Below are 21170 nucleotides of genomic sequence, written 5' to 3' on the forward strand. Positions count from 1 at the left end.
CATTGAATTGGAAGAAACCTAGTCCTCCAATGTCACAATTACAGGCAAAAAGCTGATTTGTAGCAGAAATGGGCCCCCTGAAGGCTTATTTAATATGTACCTAAATCTGAAAAAATCTGGGCAACACAGAAAGACTATTTCCAACGGAGTATGTGTTTTCCCTAGTTATCATGAATTAATTATGGCTCAACCCCAAGGGAAACTTCTGGTGAGTTCTAGAAAGGGGGAGGGCCATAATATCAGGGGGACCGTAGGCTACTCAAGAATAACCAGGAAGACAAGCAGTATGTTAGGCCCGTCGTTGTCGACTTTATGCAGAGAGAGAGAGATTCTAGTGGCTGGAGCTAGACAGACCTGGTAGTGTCTGGTCAGGAGTAACCGGATGATGCAGGATCAGACAAGCACTGCTCAAGGCAGGCAGCAGACAGGTAGAGGGGTAAGGCAGCCAAAGGTCAAGCCAGGCAGTGGGCAGGTGGAGTAGGCAGGCATCAGGCAGTTAGAGTGGTCAGGTGTAAGGATTCGGGAGTCACGCCACCTTCGGCGCACTCCCGCCCTACCTCCATTCATGCGCGGGGCTCCTTCTAAGGGAACATCATCCGCAGGCCGCACAGTGCGCATGCGCGCACCAGTGATGTCACCAGATACTGCAGGGGAAGGCCCCGCCTCTGGATTGTGGTGCACGTGATGCGTGTGCAACGTGCCGAAGCTCCATGGTAATAGAGCTAATCAACTCCAGCACATTCACCTGTCTCCTGCACCTATCACTGCTTCTGCTGAGGCTGCAGTTCAGCACCGCCTCTCTATAGGATTGGACAGTCCTGCCTATATATCCTCAGCTGTGCCACTTGCACCTTGGCTGAGCATAGATTCATGTTCCAATGTGCTTAGCTGTTCTTTGCCTCCACAGTCTTGCCTTGCCTTGCTGAACCTTGCTTTGTGTACCGACCTGGCTTTGCTCTTGGACTCCGCACCTCTGGAATACTGACCCCGGCTACCTCTGACTCTCCGCATCTCTCCAACCCTGACCTCGGCACTCGGACAACGACTACTCTCCATTCTCTAACCCCAACTACGGCTAATAGTAACTTCAACGATCCGGACCTCTCTTACTCTGACCTTGGCAAGTATAACGACAACTCTTACCTCTCCAACCCCGACCCGGCTACCTCGACCAATCTACACTACAGACGTGCCCCCATGGGTGTGGGTGGCGTTTATACCTATTCCCACCTCAGTCCCGTGGTCCCGCCTTGTTTGTGGTGAGCACAGCATTACATCAGGCAAGCATGGGTTGAGGCAAACAGGAGGCAAGTAGAGTCGTCTGGCGGACACGGGTCAAGGCAGGTAGATAACTAGTAGCAGGATATGAGTAACAAGCCAAAAAACTAGTTAATCCAGCAAAATTGAAAGGGTTGTCTTTAAATAGGAAGCTAAGAGGTGTGTCAGTGAGGGCTGATATGGATCATTTGAGTGGAGCAGCAGCAGTAGCTCAAAGGCACACTGAGGCAGTGGAACTATCCTGGTGTCGTTGATCTGGTTTACTAGCAGAGCTGCTCCCTTGAGCAGCAGAGTTTGCAGGATCAAGTCCTGCCAGGCCAAACAGTACCCCCCTCCTCACATGGCAACTTCCAGGTGCCTCAGAACCTGGCTTGTCAGAATAGACTCTAATAGTATCTTACAAGATGTGAGGCATGGACATTTTCTGCAGGTTCCCAAGACTTCTCCTCAAATGTCTGGGGGTATCCAGAATCTGGTTTACCATGTACTCGTCTTGTCTGTAAACCTGTAGGGCGTCGGGGGGAGAGTCATACATCCTAGGAACCTATTCTCAAAAAAAGTCTATACCAAATAGGTGTAAACCACCGGTTCAATATGTAGGTTTTAAGGTAGGTTCAGATGGAAAACCACTGGGTTAATTTCATCCTTGATAGAAAATTGTTCTATAAACTGTTGACCAAAGGACGATCTTGTCTCAGATCTTGTGTAGACAACAGCCTACCACTCTCAGTCGAATGGTCACGATGATGCAGGATCATATAGACACTGGTCAATGCAGACAGCGGGAAGGTAGAGAGGTCAGGCAGGCATGGGTCAAGGCAGGCAGTGGGCAGGTAGAGTTGTCTGGCAGGCAAGGGTTGAAGCAAGCAGTGGGCAATTAGAGTGGTCACGGAGGCTTTGGTCGTGGCAGGCAGATAACCAGTAGCAGGAAACAAGAGTAACAGCAACCAAGCAAACTAGTTGATCCAGTAAAGGACATGAGGAAAGGGCTGTCCTTAAATAAATAGTTAGGGGTGTGTCAGTGAGGACTAATGTGAATAAGCTGAGTGAAGTAGCAGCATTAGCTCAAAGACACTTTATGCCCTTTGACAAAGGGCAGGGAGCCCAAAACGCGTCAGATTACCTCTCAAAGCGCCAAGTATATACTGTGATGTTCAATCTTCAATAAAGTCATGCATCTTTTAAACTGTTGATCCAGCCACCGTCAGATTTTTCTGCCTCATTCCACAAGCAGTGCTCTGCCTGCATGCCCTCTCTTTGGACACAGCTCTACAGTCTTATGCTGCAGTCGCACGCAGAATACAGGACATCCATGGGCACTATTTGCAAGTGTGAGTACCTTCATTGCTTATTCCTCAGTACTCTATGGGCTTTTAGTCTGGCCCCAGGGGAGTGATTGCTCATATATAGTTTATCATTGGGGTTCCATGGTGCATTTATTTTGCACTACAGGATCAACCCAGGAGTTTTATTCTATTTGTTCCTCCTCCCCTAATTGGAGCATTATTTGACTACCCTCAAAAGCAAGCCCTCATCTGTTTGAAGACCTGTGGATTGGACATTATTACTTACTTACTGTCTGTTACTGTACAAACATCTGAAGTATTTCTCTGAGCACAGATACAGAACTTGTCTCTAATGCTTAAAGGTGGTTGCCTGCCTCAACTGCCCACAGGTTTCCCCACAGTCTCCCCATCCTCCGCTGCCGGCCGCAGCGCGAGGTAAGGGGGTGAAGGGGGACCAGGCCACATATATATAAATATGATATAATATAAATATATAAAAAAAATTGAAAAACAAAAAGTAAGCGCCCCACAAAACTTAATGCACAAATTTGAAGTGATTCAACTTATCATAAAACTTTCCCTATTCAATTGTTGCCATAGAGTCATTGATCCCACACTGAATCAAAATGAAGGAAGAGTCCCACAAGTTAGTTGAAGCGACAACCTTGCACAAAGATGATAGGGAAAAAGGAGAAAGAAGCCACAATATTGTAATACGTTTAAATCTAAAAAAATGGAGTAAGTGTTTGATTCAACTCACAAATTTCACTTCTTGGTTTTTAGCATATATCCACCATAGGGATTAGTTGACATTGAATCTGTATTCTTTCTTTCTTATGTCCTCTTAATTCATACTTAAAAATTTGAGGAAAGGAACATAGTATAGTTCTGACATGCAAAATTGAATACCGCACAATTAAATCTCACTCACATTTTGTTGAGAATATAAGTATTTTCTGGAACATAGTTTAGCACGCCCAGGGTGACACAGCTTCTGCATGGACAGATCTCCGTGCCAACTCCTCGTGTTGGCTTGTCTCTGGCTCCGGTTGAGGACATCAACAGGAAATGGAATCTGTGTGTCTTCTGCATTGTTTCTCTCACCGGTTGGGCAGTTGGTTTGCAAATGTTCAAAGTCCATGGGATTAACCCTAACCCTGCGCGTTTCGCTATGATAGCATCCTCAAAGGGTGATGATTGCCTATTCTGTCCCTCCGGCCTCCATTGGGGACCGAAACACTAGTCACTGTGTAAATAAACTACACTAATTGAAGAAGTGCAAGTGTGCTGGATCTATTTTGCTTTTATGCTATACATACCTTCAGATTTGCGACTCCTTGGTAAAGTGTATTATAGGAGTGCCTTATTTTCACTGATCTCTCTCTCTCTCTCATCATTTATACCACTGTATAGAAGATATGATAATGTACAGGAGGATTATAATGTGAAAAGTGGACACCTAAAATTTATTTGTTCAAGTTCAGTCGCTGACATTCTGTGTCTGCAGGATCAGTGTTAGGCCATTGTATCTGCCCTATGTCAAAATTAGACTGCAGGATTTATAAATTCACTATGCAGTATTTCATAAACAGGGAAAGAACCATATGTAATGCATAACATGTAAACAAACAATGATTTAAATACTGCTCTGAGAAAATATTTGATTGACTTGATTCCAGGATTTTGCCAGTGTTACATTCTAGTACTGCTCCATGTCTTACCATTTTCTGTCTGCAACCTTCATATAAGCCCTAATGGAGAGAGAACATGCTGTGCTAATACTAAATGTAATTCATTGTGGATGCATGTGTCCTCTCATACTGGGACCTTCTGATCTTATGTCTTGAGCTGGGATAATATTATAAAAGAGAACATAATTTTAGCTCCTCTTTGGTCAACTGAGGCAACTTACTCAGTTGGGCAGATTCTTAAATGCTGTTTGTCATGATATCATGAAATATCCAGTATTTTAATAAATCTGACACATCAGAGGTTAATTTCACTTGTAGGTTGCCTTAAAAACACATGAATTATTTTTATGGCAGGTGAAACCACTAATAAAAGCGAAGGTAGGTGCACTCACAATTACGGTGAAGAGCTGCCACGGGTGCTCAGAAAACTATGCGAGTTGTGGTAAAGCAAATCCTGGGAAGAAAGAAGACAGCACTCCAGTGGTCTTGGTTAAAAAGTTATAGTAGTGCATAAGCACAAGGATCAACATTTCCATCCTAGTGTGGACCTTTGTCTACACTAAGACAGAAACATTGATTCTTGTAATTTTGCACTACTATAAAACAAATTTCCAAGACCGTTGGAGTGCCGTCTTCTTTCTTCCTAAGGTTTAACCACCAACCATGCCTAGTTTTATATGTTTGTACATAAAATAAGGGTACTTGGGGTCAAAACCTAGGTTTTTGGACATCTGGCATCACAATTCTTCTCTGACAGCAGAAATAAACTACACCCCTATTTTTTTGTATCTTTAAAGGGAATCCTGAAAGGGAACGGTAAATATCAGAGGGTGTGGCTAAAATGATATTCCAGAATTGTGTAGATTACATAAAGATGAGGATATCATGGGTGTGACCACTATTCACGAGAATTACAGATTAATATTTGTAACAGTTGTGATTACACGGATCAAATAAACATCAAACATTTCATGTTTATGAGGTTGCAAAGGACAGGACATTTGCCACTCAAATTTAGGAGCAAACTGGTCAAAAACAGTCACTTGATATGCAGCAAACTTGCTCGAACAGCTTGATGTGCATCACAGTCTCCCAAGTATTATAGGAATAAAGATATGGGACATTTTGTATATTCAGGCAGATTTTTAAAGTATTTTTTTCTGTAAATCTTGAGCTGCAGATTGATTAAAGGGGGTGGGGGGGGGTTCAGGATACACCCACAAGGGGGGCAAAAGACAAAAGAGCCCCAATGCTACAACCATGTCATGCACCCCACGCTCTTGGATGCAGTGCTTTGTTTCCTCTTTTCTGTGCAGTGGAAGAAATAAATAAGATAGCATAATATTACAAGTGTAGGACCTACTAAAATGGGTCTACCGTGAAGGCGGTTGAAGGCTTGAAATATTTTGGCTACAATATATACTGTGTCGGATTGCACGGAGATATTACGCGTTTGAGGGAAGATCAATGTGTCAGCTGGATAGCTTTATGTATAAACGCTTGTCACATATACAAGTCACGTGCTCACACTTGTGCCTTTCATGACACTGTTCACATGACTGATAACAAACTAGCACATCTGCAGAAAACCAACCATGTTCTGTAGCACATTATCTGTGGTAAATGTAAGAAATGTGGCTACCAGGCAGAAAATGATGCATTAAAACAGATGAGCAACTTATCTCTGCTTTGCAGCAACAATGCATATTCAAAACGTCTAAATTATCATTTGTAAGCTGTACAATCAGGGCTGGTATGGCCACGGCTAAACGTCTTAGACTGAACTGTGGCAGCATTTCACGAAAAGAAGCCACTGGAAAATAGAATGCTTTGCAAATAGCTGTTATCGGTTTAGAACATTTAGCTGTGACCTTTTCACCACTGGACACTTTGCCACCTGGACAGTTCTCCTCTGGGACATTTCCCTGATGCCATTTTTCTGCGTCCCTGTGCAGGACGGCCCTTTAAGAAATCTTAACCCTAACCACAACCACATACCTAAATCCCTAATATACCGGCTTTTACCTGTATAAAGTCCTTCCTTGAAGAAATCCTAACTGCTTACCTTCACCACTAACCTTAGCCCCTACCTCTAAGTCTAATATTCCAGCGACAAAAATAGTGGTAAAAAAGAACGATTCCTGCACTCCTACCAATTAGGCTAAAATAAAATAGTGATCTCACGAATAAGGGTTATTTAGTTAAACCCTTTGGCCAAAGCTTTATAAGCCTGCAGCCACGTCAAGGCATAACCAAATTTGCAGGTACTTACACTGAATATATGTAATTATTGTCCGATGGACTGGTGAAAAATGTGAAAAAGCCCTGAAGGGGTTAAATAAAGCATATGCTTTTGTGAGTAGTGCAATTAAAAGCTGGCTAAAGTCAGTATCATAGTTACCTTACTATGAAGGTAACAAACTTCTATAGGGAGAAGTGTGACAAAACATTGGTGAAAGGGCCGAAGTGAATTGTCCCACAGTAGCTAAATGGGGCGGCAAAACTACTGCAGCGAATTGTCCCATTTGATTGCAGCTTTCCCCAGCCCTGATTTTGCTGCTTTACAAATGAAAGTTGCTACGTATTTCTTTCTTTGACTGGCAGTGATCTTTATCTCTCTGCTTCAGGAGAGGACTGTAATAGATTGGTGGTATACAGGGCCGTTTTAATACCTCCGTAGGCCCTAGGCACTTTTATTTCTAGAGGCCTGTGTGTCCAATATTTTTACTAATTTTTATGCTAATTTCATCGTTTGCTTGTTTCTTTCGATACCAGCGATATTTGGCATCGATACTTTTGTTTTGATATTTAAAGTTATCGATACTTCGAAGGCATTTTAAATTAAAATTGGCTATTTTCTCTTATTTTGTGATTTTTTTTGGTTTAGGTATTTTTTCAAGTGAAATATTGTAGGCCCTAAAAGGTTCGTAGGCCCTAGGCACTGTGCCTAGTCGGCCTAAGGTATAAAGCGGCCCTGGTGGTATATCAGCCCTTTATTCAAATGAGTCACTGGAACTTGTTGATAAAAGAAGCACAACACTGATTGCATCTTCCAATTCATTCATATTTTCGCATTATCTCACAGGTGTGCTGTGCGTTGTATTCTAGCAGTCATTGCATTATTAAATATTGTTGTTATCGTGACTAATTTACTATTTATTAACAATTGATGTTTATGTAGTCATTTATTACAAATAGAAGGATGTTGTCTATTTTCCTTATGTTGTAAAGTCCTGAGTTCTGTTTGAGCTCCATGTAAGTATATAAATTCGACTTCTGATAACATGTTTTCCTTTCCCCACTGAAACCTGTCTTAACTTGATACCCGCTGAACACTGCAGTGGATTTGATATCTCAGAAAGGGAGTTATCACGGCTGTAACTGGAGGTTCACCAAGTGGGTATTAACTGTGATGGAGAATGTGCCAATGTCTTTGCTCAGTTTGGCAGTATGTTTGAAAACACAAGGGGATGCTGTATTGATGCTCAGCAGTAAATCAAATTACTCACGCCTAATTAAATTGCACTGTATCTATATCTTTATTCATATAGCGCCAACCATGTACATGTGCATGTTACAGAAGTGACACACGTGACATAATAGGAAAAAGCGCTTCATATATAAAAGTGGACATTAGGATAAGGAGTCCCTGCCCCGAAGAGCTTACAAGCTGAGTGGTAAGTAGGGAAAACTTATGGAGACAGTACGCGGGGTGTTATGGTGAGTGCATCTGCAAGGGGTCATGGTAAATCCATATTATATGAGATCTACAGTAGTATCAGCCAGTGGAGTTACCAAATCGCTTCATTAAGGAGGTGTGTTTTAAGATGGGCCTTAAAGATGGAGAGAGGGGAAGGGCATTCCAGAGGTGTGAGGCCATGAGTGAGAAAGGTTTTAGGCAGGAGAGGGCTTTAAATACAAAAAGGGTAAACAGAAGACATACTTGAGCAAAATGCACGAGTCAGGCAGGTGTCTAGCGAGAAATTAGAACTAAGAACTATTCCATTTTTATTCAACTTTATCCTGATCCATCAACTTCGTGAGGTCCATGAGGTTTGCGCTGACCGTCTTCATACTTCCATTTGCCACGTTAAGAAGGACACGGGGTTCCCTTCTTCAAGGTCAAGCAGCAGCCAAAAAAACATCAAAAGGGCCAGTATATATTTTTTTATACCCTTTTACACCGTAACATAATTTTCACATTTTTTAATATTTTAATACAGTACAGGCATTGTAGCATTTTTTTAGCCAAACATCCCAGGGAGCGCTCCAGTCCAAACATTCACTGAGCCGTTAGGCTGAGTTAGCCAGAGGGGACCCGGGTGGGCACGGGATAGCTAGTGTGGGTGCAAGGGGTCAGTGACCCATCTGCATAGGATAGGCTACCCCGTAGGCCCTAGGAGTTTCCCCTGAAGCCATCCAAGGTTGCTGTGCTGTAGGGACGGCCTATAGTGCAGCGAGTGTCACGGTAGTTCCCGGAGTTAGATAGGGACTCCATTGAAGCTGTGTACCCGTGCTGGAAGTTGGGCGCTGCCCTTCGTTGCGGTTGCAGAGGCCATCTTGTTGGGGCCTTACCGGACGGTGGATCCTGGATGTCGGGCCGGGACTCATCGGATCCTTTGTGAAGCAGTTGCTGATCCGAGTACTGGAGTGCTCGGCAGGTACTATATCCTCTAGTGCACCAACACCAGTCATCAGGCGCTGATCCCGCCTTAGGCTAAACCTTTGTAGGAACACTGAACGAGTGGTTACAGAACTGAGCCTATACCAATATACTATATATGGACACGGTGTGGGGCACGCGGTGAGGGGATGGACACGTTGCCCTGAAGAGGGGGCAGCCGCTAAAGTTATACCGTTAGAGTATAAGTATATGTATGTGTTATTGCTACGTTGCATTCTCATTAGTAAAACCCAGTTACAATCATAGAGTGTTGTATGTTTCTTGCCCAGGGGAATCTCACATCACGGGGATCCTGGGTAAGTGGAGGCGCTGCACTAACGAAATGTGTAAGTATTACCCCAGGCTCCCAGCTAGCGGAGGCTCAGATCTCCTGGAACCGCAGGTGTTGTACAGCGACCAGTAGTTCCTTTGGGAGGGTTCAGAAAAAGGGCTACAATATATCAGACAGAAAAGAGATAACCCAACCAATGTATCTTTACGCTCCCATTCTTAGCTCCATGCACCATGTATCAGCAGCTTTCATATGTTTTGCAGACCTAATGAGCCAGTCCTAAAGAACTGGTTACCATGTATGGAGCAATATGGAGTAATCACATGTGCCTTATGATTACTTGGAATTTAGTAACATTGGGGCCTCTTTAAGTTTAAAGCTGTTACTTCACTGTACTATAGGGTAGAATATGTATCCGAGGTATTGATAGTTAAACAGGAGTTTGAAAGTGTCAGCCCTGACCTTGATTTAAGATCATTCTCTTTCACCATATCCTCATTTACACAACCATGAATTATTCCAGGATGCATTTTTTGTTTTAATATATGCAGCATTTGATTACCTTTAAGGAAAAGTACTTACCTTAGCTGTTAGTCGATTCGTTCAACTGGGATCGATCGGTAAAGATCAAGCTCCCTGGGTTCACATTATGGATGCTTTTGAATCAATACTTCAGTCAGTGGAATGCAACAACTACAATATATTCTTATATTAGTAAAGGTAACAAATTGTGACTGAGGTGAACGCTGTAACAATAGACCGACTCCTGATGGGAACACTGCAAGAGATTAGATTGTGATAATTTGTTACCAAAGCTTTTGCACTGCTGGGGGGAGGGCTGGGCACAAAAAGCTGTGTGTCTGCCAGAGCCTGCTATAGCAACCAAAGGATGCACTGTACATTGAAACTCAAACAATGGCATTAAAAGTTGGAAAAATAAATGAAATGCAGTAACTATTATCTTATACTACAGAACTGATTTATAAATGTAAAAAAAAAGGATTGTGTCTTTATTGCTGCTTTTAACATTACTATGGTGATTAAATATACAACGGATTACTTTATGTTATTGTTCAATGACTGTAATATGTTAGGCATGGCCTGTAGTATAGTTGAAGCATATGAGATCTTTAATGTAAGCATGTCACATATAGATTATTGGTAGAACTACCCAGCACATGTATGTGTGGGGGACTTGCAAATACTGTAATACTTTAATGTGTGATATACAAGGTATAATTTGACATGTATACATTAGATTGTTATACACTGTATGATGTCTGTTTTTACTTACCAGGTTGATTCTCTTCAAGATTCCCTGTATCCACCAGTGATGGAACCCTACTACCTGAGAAGGTGAGATCTCATCCCTCAATCTTTTCTCGTGGGTGGAGAGAGTAAGTCTTGGTGGGGGTCCTTCACCTGTGCGCCTTGTCTGGGCAGCATGATCAGCCAGTTTATTTTTCATCTTCCTTTTACTGACTGCCCATCTTTTCTTTAACATGTCCACAGACCAGACAGTATTGCCCGAGGTATTTATTTACCGGAGAATGTTACTCCATATGCGGGTTTTTCTCCGCAGTGCTTGTTTTGGAGCACAGTTGTCCTAATAATTCCCATTTATGAGGCTCTCCAATTCCTCCTTAGTACATGTTATGTTCCTGATTCTTCCAGCAGCAAGATCAGCAGTACCAGAGGTGGAAGCCTCCTCAGCCATGTTCGCACCTGCAGGGTCAGGCTAATACGGCTGAAAACCTTCCCTATTTATTGTATATTTATTTTAATTTTAGCATTGGCGTTACATTTAGGTAACGAACATGCATTACGCAGCTGGAACGCATGTGCATTAATTGGAACGCACGTTAGATTTTTGCCACTACGCATGAGCATTGTATTGCTTAACGTGTCTCAGTGCTATTAATGTACCCGCTACTGCATATATCACTACGATACTACTTTTAGTGATGGACGCTATTTCTCCACAGGGTGGAGCCATTCCCAAATTATAGTAACCAATACACAGTAAAACTTTAAGGTAGAAGAGATGACTTATTTTAATATTCATTAATAGGAAGTAAATAAATACATTTTACCTTTCTGATCAATTGGATTGCTACGGGCTGGATAATCCAGACATGGGCTTGGTGAAAACACCAGGGGCTCTGTGTATTATTGTGGGGAGTAGGGGAAAGGGTTTCCGATCATAGCGCTACTCTAGTAGTAAGTGCAACACCAGTGCATAGCAAATACAATGAAACAAAATGATAATATTATAAATACAGAGGTCTAGTGGTCTACCAATTCAATTCATAAAACAATATGGGAGTAAGAGATGTAGTTCTAGAATGTGAAGTACAGTATATACAAGTATCCCACTGTGCTGGTCTTTGTATCAAAGCCCTCCAATTAGAGCAATGTCCAAAAGTCCACAAGCAAAAGTTAACCAAGAAAAGGACAAACAAATGACAAAATAAGGTCAAACACATAAATAGCAAAAACAGGAGAAACAATAGAGAGAATAAAAGGAACCAATGGTGTATAATGTAAAATATCCACGTTATTATTCACAACACATAAAATTTGTACTCACAAACATCTCAGATAAAATTGCTTATAATGCGGAGCCTCGGGTAGATGAGCATTGGCTCCAGAATTTCACTTGGGTGGCCTGGACGGGATGGTTTGCAGCCCTACGTCGTTCTTGACTGCCAAAGCACCCACTGCTTGATTTCTCCTCTACGCAGGGGCTTGTGAAGCTAACTTGATTGGCGAAACGCGTAGGAGGAGTTTGCAGACCGTGTCTATCAGAGGACAGATGAGAGGTATAGATCACAAGCCCTGGAATATACGATTTTATCTGAGATGTTTGTGAGTACAAGTTTTATGTGCTGTGAATAACAACTTGGATATTTTACATTTTACACTATTGGTTCCTTTTTTCTCTGTTTGGTCTCCTGTTTTTGTCATTTGTCTCTTTGTCCTACCTCAGTTGTGCTTTTTTGCTAATTTTTGCTTGTGTGCTCTGTGTATTATGTATGTCCAGGTAATGTTTCCAAGCACCCCAAATAATATAGTGCTTTACCATCACATTAGATTATATAATATATAATAGATTCACTGTTTATGTTACTGAAATAGAATTACAATTAGTAGTGGATCAATATGATTCAGCGAATTTGTGGCATGTTTATACGCTGTGGTGCGAAACGCGTCAGAGGATTTTTTGACCTATTTGCTGCATGATTATTATAGATTGCATGTTTTCCAATCTCGTCAGTCACGTCCTGCATTATTTCACTATGGTTGTACATTTCCACCTTTTCCCTCTTAGCTTGTTCAGCTATTTGTGGCCTGTTTATACACTTTGTTAAAGATGCACCAGCATTATTAGTAATGGTAATTTAACCTCTTTCCCACCAAAAACGCTGGCAATGTACTCTGGCAGGGAAGAGGTTAATGAAGAGTTTAAAGATGGAAACGGTGGACAAAATGTGATTTTATTCTGCAGTAACAGTTTAGGGTATATCTGCAATTACAAAATAAGACACACACTGCAAATATAACTCTGTTAGTGCAAGAGGTTTTGCAACCTGGGTTTAAGAATTTAATAAGATATAACTGTGTATTAATGAAACATATTAATTGTTGTACAACAAACACTGAGCAACAGTAACACTGAAATAAGGCAAGCAGATTACAACAAATATCTGTTTTTCACAGATTTTACAGATAAAGTCAGAATAATATGTAAATCTCATCTGCAGTGGGGCTCTGTGAACGTTTAATGAAACATATACTGTACTATGCCCAGTTAATGGGTCCTGCACATACTGTAATAGTACAGTTTTGGAAAATATTTCTACCAATTTAATAACACAAAACATTCCTTACAGAACCAATAGATAAAGGTGCAGATAAAGCATGGCATTTCAAATCTTATCCAGGTTTCACTGTCACCTAAATGAGGGAATGTGTGTAATTCATGTCAGTTTTATTATACACATTCCACCGTATGACAATTTGCAGTAACTGCTTCTGTTTTAAGCAGAGCCCTTCTGGAAGCAATGGTGTCAGTGTCTGTGTGGCCCATGGAGAAGACTTTGGAATTTAGCTTTAGATTTATGCTTTCGCCTATGGCTATAAATCAGTTATGATGAGTGAAATTGACCTTCTGTGTTGGGTTACAACGGTGAATTGGTACTCTGTACTTCAAGGCAAGCTGTAGCACAGTGTGCTGCTGTCATTCTCACCTGCTGTAAACTAACATAACACTTCTAATGTAGATGATTTTATTGTGAATGTTCAGTACTTAAATTACAGGGACTCCTTTGCTATTGTTGGGACCTGCAGCACAAAAGTCTCTGGGCTTTTACACTGCCCTAAATATATTATATACTGTACATGTCAATTAAATACAGGACCAAAATTCCTTCCTCTACCCCAGATATGAATGTATAGGCAACTGTTATAGTTCTGTTTGTTTCAACAAAGTCCTGATTGTATTAGTGAATTACAATAAAACAGTTTCACCTTGAATATGGAGTACAATTTTGGGCACCAATCCTAAGAAAAGACATTATGGAACTAGAGAGAGTGCAGAGAAGAGCCACCAAATTAATAAAGGGGATGGACAATCTAACTTATGAGGAGAGGCTAGCTAAATTAGATTTATTTACATTAGAAAAGAGGCGTCTAAGAGGGGATATGATAACTATATAGAAATATATTCGGGGACAATACAAGGAGCTTTCAAAAGAACTATTCATCCCACGGGCAGTACTAAGGACTCAGGGCCATCCCTTAAGGTTGGAGGAAAGGAAATTTCACCAGCAACAAAGGAAAGGGTTCTTTACAGTAAGGGCAGTTAAAATGTGGAATTCATTACCCATGGAGACTGTGATGGCAGATACAATAGATTTGTTCAAAAAAAGGTTGGACATCTTTTTAGATGGGAAAGGAATACAGGGATATACCAAATAAGTATACATGGGAAGGATGTTGATCCAGGGATTAATCCGATTGCCAATTCTTGGAGTCAGGAAGGAATTAATTTTTCCCCTTAATGGGGTTTTGCCTTCTTCTGGATCAATAAGTAAGTATAGATATAGGATAAAGTATCTGTTGTCTAAGAGCTATTAGCTAGTGTTTTTCAACCCTTTCCTCAGAAAATCCCAGCTATGGCAGATTTCAGGAGTGATCAATGAATTACAGTAACAAGCATGAGCATTTTGCACTTAGACTACATACAATGCATTGTTTTTCTGGCGTTCCCCAGGTATACAGTAGGTTACAAATCTATGTTAAAAGCCTATGTACATGTTAAAGCTAATCCCATCCAGAGGCCTATGTTTAACTCACATAATGTTAGTATTTTCGCCCCTGAGCACGTCCTTTATAGCAGGGTTGCGCAAACTTTCGGGGGGGGGGGGGGAAGTATTGAGGGCATGGCACTTTAAGATGCCCTACGCTCTACCCCAAAGCATTTAAATTAAATGCTGGGGTAGGGCATGAGAACTCTGTAAATTCCCTTACCTGATCTCTAGCGGCTTCTGGCGACACATCGCCATGGCCATGTGGCGTTAAATGATGCCACAGGGACACATGATGTCGTGTTGCTATGGCAACATGCCATCGATACGTCAGATGTGATGGAGATAAGTTAAGGAGGGGGGACGTGAGCAGGGGGGAGAGCAGGCAAGGGGGTGCAGAGGAAAAGTTTGCGCACCAGTGCTGTATAGTATTATATGTGTGGGTTAGTGAAGAAAGGAAGGTTTGTTTAGCCTGGGAGAGGGCAGAGTTGAAAAAGGATAGGATAAATTTGTAGTGAAGGAAGTCTGCGAGAGTTTCGTCGAGAGGCGTTCAGAGGAGCGAGTATGGCAGTTTAGCCAAGGTCTGGGGTTAGAAGGGCGAGAATGGCAGACAGAAAGAGGGGCATGTAGATCAAGAGAGGAGGATAAGGCAGAGTTGTAGATCAGGACCAGGTTGTCAGAGTCTGTAGCGGAGCAGAGAGAAGAGAGGGGGAGCGCAAAGTGGAGTTAAGATGAATGGAACGCAAGTCTCTGCAGAAATGAGGGGTAGATTGAGGTGAAAAACTGGAGTATTCAGAAAGAGTAATTGAGCTGAGGTGATAGTCAGAGAGGAAAGGGTAAAATGGAGAAATCAGAGAGAGAAAAGTTTTTGACAGCGTCTCATTCGCTACTGTAGTCATTAAGGTTCAATCTTTTCCTTGACCTTTCTTAATCTGTCTTGTGATACTTGTGGCCCATTTGCTTGAATAGGCCATACATGTTCTTCTGTTACAAGAAGGTGTCTTACGGAGTAGTACTGGCAGGGCCGCCAACAGAAATCATGGGGCCCGGGACAAATGAAAGGAGCAGGCCCCCTCCCCCGAACCCATAGCATACCTCCCTCCCCCAAACCTATAGCGCACCTACCACGAAAAAATATCTTTTAGCGCGCAACTTTTACTTAACTGTTTTCTTATTGTGATACAGAAAAAAACATTACAATGCAACCTATTTATTTTTCAACAAAAGACACTGCCTGCCTGGGTGGCTGAGTGGGTGGGTGGATGAGTGGGTGGGTGAATGACAGTAGAATGACAGTTGGGTGAATGACGGTGGGTGAATGATGGTGGGTGGGTGAATGACGGTGGGTGGGTGAATGACGGTGGGTGGGTGAATGACGGTGGGTGGGTGAATGATGGTGGGTGGGCAAATGACGGTGGGTGGGCGAATGACGGAGGTGGGCAAATGACGGTGGGTGGGCGAATGACGATGGGTGGGCGAATGACGGTGGGTGGGCGAATGACGGTGGGTGGGCGAATGACGGTGGGTGTCAGGGTCGCCTAGACCTCCTGCCTAGCCATAGCTTCCTTGTCCACTGGGTGTGCTGCTGCCTTCTGTTGGCTCTGGGTTCCTCTGTCTGTCTGTCTTCTTGTTGCTCCTGTCTCTGTCCTTTATAGCTTGCTTTCTGTCTGTTGCTTTTGCCTTTGCTTGAAGTCAGACTCCTAATGCACATGCTTCTGATTCCTGATCTGTTTCTGTACCTGTACCTGTATTATAGAAGTCTGTTCACAGTAAAAGCCCTTGCTGGTAATCTGACTTGTCCCTGTTTGTTCCTGTTCTCAGTCCCTGCCCCCAGACCTGTCCTTGCTCCCCTGTCCTGTTCCAGTCTCCTCGTTGCCGACCTCTGCTTGTTACCTGACTTCGCTACCTGCCGCCTGCCTCGGACCCCTGCTTGTGACCCCTACTACGCTCGTGCTGTTCCGGCCACCGAGATCCTACCCGCCACAGGAGTCTCCCGTGACAGAAAGCAAAGGCCACATCTGGATCTCGCTGGAACAGATTCTTCTTCTGCCTGCACCCTTTCCTACCTGCTGCAGCAGACCACATCCGCATGATTGAAGATAAGTACTTTCGTTTCTTTTTTGGAAATTCAAGTTGGGATCTTGAAAGGTTTTTTTTTGCTGCTAAGTGTTCTGCAAGAAGTATTGCGTTCATAACGAAAAAAACATTTTTGCTGAGATTAGAACTGTTGTTGCAGAGACTATTGCAGTTTTCTTTGAGATTTTTCTTTTTGTGCAGTGCCTGGGTTAACCCTTGCAGTACCTGTTGCCACCTTTTTAGACTCTGACTTTTCATTCCCTGAACAAGGCTTGTCTCTGCATCACTGGTTGGACCACTGCTGTTCACAGGGTTCCCATTTCAAAAGACAAGAGTGCTTCTATTATTTTGTTACTGCATACTGTGATTTTTCCTGCAATCTGTAGTTTTTCATATGATTGGTTCTAAGTCTTCAGGTTTACCTGCAAGTTCCCCTAAAGTTTGTTTCTCTGCAACATATGATATCCCTACGCCTGATATCAAAGGTTTCAGATTTGACTGCAGGGTTCTCTGTCTGATATCCCTACGCCTGATATCAAAGGTTTCAGATTTGACTGCAGGGTTCTCTGTCTGATATTCCTATGTCCGATGTCAAAAGTTTCAGATCTAACTACAAGTTTTCTCTGTATTAGTTTCCTGCTGTCTATGATATTTCTATACCTGATATCTAAAGTTTCAGATTCAACTGCAGGTTTTCTCTGTCTGTATGATATCCCTACGCCTGATGCCTAAAGATTCAGATATAACTACAGGTTTCTCTGTCTATGTTTTTTTTCTCCTTGCATTTATAAATCTCTGTGACTGATGCTAAAGTCTCAAAAGGTCACCTCTCCTATCTTGTGTCTCTCTGTGTCTAATATTCCTATTGTTCATTCTAATGCTTCTGTTTTAAAAACACATTTCCTCTTTACTGGTTTCTTGGGAAGTGTGGTTTCCCCATGTCTGAAATGATGGCTCCCACTCAAACAGTCTTGAGCAGTAAATGTGAACACAGTACCACTGATTCTTCAGAACTTCTCAAAGCAAGGAAGAAGAAGAAAAAGAAGGGGGAGGCATTACTGTGGAAGTTGCAGAAGGAATTAAGAATGAAAATTTAACCCCAGAGTCTGCATTTGATGAAAGAGATATGCTGCAGCTTAAGGCAACTCACAGACGTATCCCAAGAATAGTGGAAGAGAACAAAGATGCCCCTACTCAGACGCTTCAAGCTGCACAGAAAGCGAGTGATTGTCTTTATGGACGTTTAGATAAGGAGCAAGAAACTAATTCTGCACTACAGAGCTGTCTATCCTCAGCAATTGCTAAGTGTGTTCTCCAGGAAAAAGAAAAGCACCAGTTGGAGAGTGACCTAGATGTCATGTCAGGTGAGCTGGAGAAGGCATATGCTGATGCTGCTGAAAATCGGCGCCTCGCTTCTAAAAGTAACGAATTCCTGGAAAGTTCTATGAAGGAAATTGACAGGCTAAATACAGAGCTTTAAGTCTCCCAGGAGGACATTTGTTACTTCAAAAAAGAGATGGAAGTCGATCGGGAGGAGAGATGCTACTTGAAAACAGAGATACGTTCGATGAGAGACGCCTCCGAAGAGTTAAATAGTAGGTTTGAAACTATAAACCAAATGAGTAAGAACTTCTCTGTCCAAGCCAGTGAAGGAGATAAAAGACTCCATGAATCAGAAGAGGAGAACAGACTATTGATAGAAGAAAAGTCAAGGATGCAATTAGCACTGGAAAAAGCAGAGGGTGACTGGGAAAAAGAAAAATATCAGTTGGAGAATGACAGGTTGATCTTGTCAAGTAAGCTGGAGAAGGCCTACGCTGATTCTGCCCAGTACCAGACATTCATGGCTCAAGTTGACGCAGCACTGGAAGCATCTCAGAAAGAGGTTCACAGGCTTACTACAGAGCTGGAAGCCTCTAAGGAGAAGAGTTGCCACTTCAACACAGAACAATGTTCATTGAGAGAAATCTTCGAAGTGTTAAATATCAGTTTTGAAACTGTAACCCAAGAGTGCAAGAATCTCTATGTCCAAGTCAGTGAAGGAGATAAGAAACTCCATAAATTAGGAGAGGAGAAGAAACAGTTGGCCCAGGAAAAGTTGGATGTGCAGACAGCACTGCAGAATGCAGAGAGAGTGCTGCAAGAAGAACGTGTCTCCCTGGAGCGACGCACACAAGCAGAAAATATGCTGCAGAGTCAGCTGCGAGAACTGCGTACACATCTGCAGGATACCAAGGAGAAATGGGTGAATGCTGAAGAAAAGCAGCGAGTTCTGCAGGAAGAAAATTTCCAGACTGCCTACAAAATAAAGATGCTGCAAGATTATTTGAGTACCCAGTGTGTCCCCAAAGAACAGCATGAGGAGCTGAAGGCCACACTGAGCATAACCAGAGCCTCGCTGGAGGAAGAGCTAAAGCTAGCAGCTGAACACACATCTCAGCAACTCACAGCGCTGCAGGCACAGAACGCTGAGCTCAAGACACAGCTTGCCAAAAAGGAGGAGAGAGAGAAGGTGTCCGTCTGTCAAGTGGCTGGCCTGACACAGCGCTATGAGGTCAAAATGGCCGATGCCTGCAAATTATTGGACCACACAGCCCGTGATAAGGTCCGGCTGCAGCTGAGCTGGACAATGCCCGGGAGGAGTACCGGCAGTTGCAGATCAGAAATGAAGAAGATTTAAGCTTTACTCTGAGTCAGCTGGGAGATATGGAGTCGCGACTCAACTCCAAAGAAGCCGAACTGACAACTGCATTGAATGTGAAAAGAAGTGCAGAAGGACAGCTTCAAGAGCTGAAAAATCAAATAGCTGGTCTTAATGAGATTTTAGGTGATACCACGAAACGGGAGTCACAAAAGGAGACCATGGAGCGTGAATTCTATGTTCCCACTTACCCATGTGAAAAGTCTGCAACCGTCCTTGATGCCCACATTCCTGATGTCCATGCCTCTGCGATGGAGTTGAACGTATCCATTGGGAAGTTCCAGATTCCAAAACTAAAAGAGATATATTGGTCACAAAAAGAGACCACGAAGAGTGAACTCTGTGTCCCCACTGACTCATGTAGAAAGGCTGCACCCGTCTTTGATGCCCACGTTTCTGATGTCTCTGCCCCTGCATTTGGGTTGAACTCACCCATTCGGAGGTTCCTTGCAGCACCCAATGTACCTGTGGAGTACCCTCTGCCCGCTGACAAACCACCAGAGATGGGTCACCTTGAGTCCACTTTTCATCAAGGCCTCCGGGAAGAGCCTGGAGGATCGTCGGACAACGCTCTCGAGAGGGGGGAGTAATGTCAGGGTTGCCTAGACCTCCTGCCTAGCCATAGCTTCCTTGTCCACTGGATGTGCTGCTGCCTTCTGTTGGCTCTGGGTTCCTCTGTCTCTCTGTCTTCTTGTTGCTCCTGTCTCTGTCCTTTATAGCTTGCTTCCTGTCTGTTGCTTTTGCCTTTGCTTGAAGTCAGACTCCTAATGCACATGTTTCTGATTCCTGATCTGTTTCTGTACCTGTACCTGTATTATAGAAGTCTGTTCACAGTAAAAGCCCTTGCTGGTAATCTGGCTTGTCCCTGTTTGTTCCTGTTCTCAGTCCCTGCCCCCAGACCTGTCCTTGCTCCCCTGTCCTGTTCCAGTCTCCTCGTTGCCGACCTCTGCTTGTTACCTGACTTCGCTACCTGCCGCCTGCCTCGGACCCCTGCTTGTTACCTGACTTCGCTACCTGCCGCCTGCCTTGGACCCCTGCTTGTTACCTGACTTCGCTACCTGCCACCTGCCTCGGACCCCTGCTTGTGACCCCTACTACGCTCGTGCTGTTCCGGCCACCGAGATCCTACCCGCCACAGGAGTCTCCCGTGACAGTGGGTGGGTGGGCGAATGACGGTGGGTGGGTGGGTGAATGATGATGGGTGGGTGGGCGAATGACGGTGGGTGGGTGAATGACGGGTGGGTGGGTGAATGATGGTGGGTGGGTGAATGTTCACTGTGGGTGGGTGAATGACGGTGGGTGGGTGAATGACAGTGGGAGGGTGGGTGAATGATGGTGGGTGGGTGAATGACGGTGGGAGGGCGAATGATGGTGGGTGGGTGGGCAAATGACGGTGGGTGAATGATGGTGGGTGGGTGAATGACGGTGGGTGGGTGAATGACGGTGGATGGGTGGATCAATGTTGACTGTGGTTGGGTGAATGACGGTGGGTGGGTGAATGACGGTGGGTGGGTCAATGTTGACTGTGGGTGGGTCAATGTTGACTGTGGGTGGGTGGGTCAATGTTGACTGTGGGTGGGTGGGTGAATTACGGTGGGTGGGTGAATGATGGTGGGTGGGTGAATGACAGTGGGTGGATGAATGACAGTGGGTGGGTGAATGACAGTGACTGGGTGGGTGGGTGACAGTGACTGGGTGGGTTGGTGACAGTGACTGGGTGGGTGACATTGACTGGGTGGGAGACTGACTGGGTGACAGTGACTGGGTGACAGTGGGTGACAGTGACTTACCTTGACCGGGTGGGTACAGCTTGCCTCCGGACTCTTTCCCCTCCTGCCCCCGATATCCCCGCGGCAGCTGCCTGGGAGGGGAGG

The 21170-nt window shown here is 43.7% G+C and overlaps 1 protein-coding gene across 3 annotated transcripts; it reads left to right on the forward strand.

The window, feature by feature from the left end:
• Positions 1 to 74: 74 nt before the first annotated feature.
• LOC142497436 (uncharacterized) lies at positions 75 to 20419 on the forward strand. Of its 3 annotated transcripts, XM_075605219.1 has the most exons (4): positions 75 to 2609; positions 7597 to 7651; positions 10508 to 10566; positions 16341 to 20419. In XM_075605219.1, exon 4 carries the CDS (start codon positions 18112 to 18114, stop codon positions 19273 to 19275), a length of 1164 nt encoding a protein of 387 aa, XP_075461334.1. In that variant the 5' UTR covers positions 75 to 2609; positions 7597 to 7651; positions 10508 to 10566; positions 16341 to 18111; the 3' UTR covers positions 19276 to 20419. The 3 variants fall into 3 exon arrangements, with proteins under 3 accessions (XP_075461334.1, XP_075461337.1, XP_075461335.1); XM_075605222.1 differs by lacking the exon at positions 7597 to 7651; XM_075605220.1 differs by lacking the exon at positions 75 to 2609 and having other exon boundaries at positions 7150 to 7651.
• Positions 20420 to 21170: the final 751 nt, after the last annotated feature.

The sequence above is a fragment of the Ascaphus truei genome, chromosome 6 (genome assembly GCF_040206685.1).
Source record: "Ascaphus truei isolate aAscTru1 chromosome 6, aAscTru1.hap1, whole genome shotgun sequence".
Lineage (NCBI taxonomy): Eukaryota > Metazoa > Chordata > Amphibia > Anura > Ascaphidae > Ascaphus > Ascaphus truei.

What these genes read in the sequence shown, in the direction of transcription:
- LOC142497436 (XM_075605219.1), top strand. Translation starts at nt 18,112, where the DNA reads ATGGAAGTCGATCGGGAGGAGAGATGCTACTTGAAAACAGAGATACGT.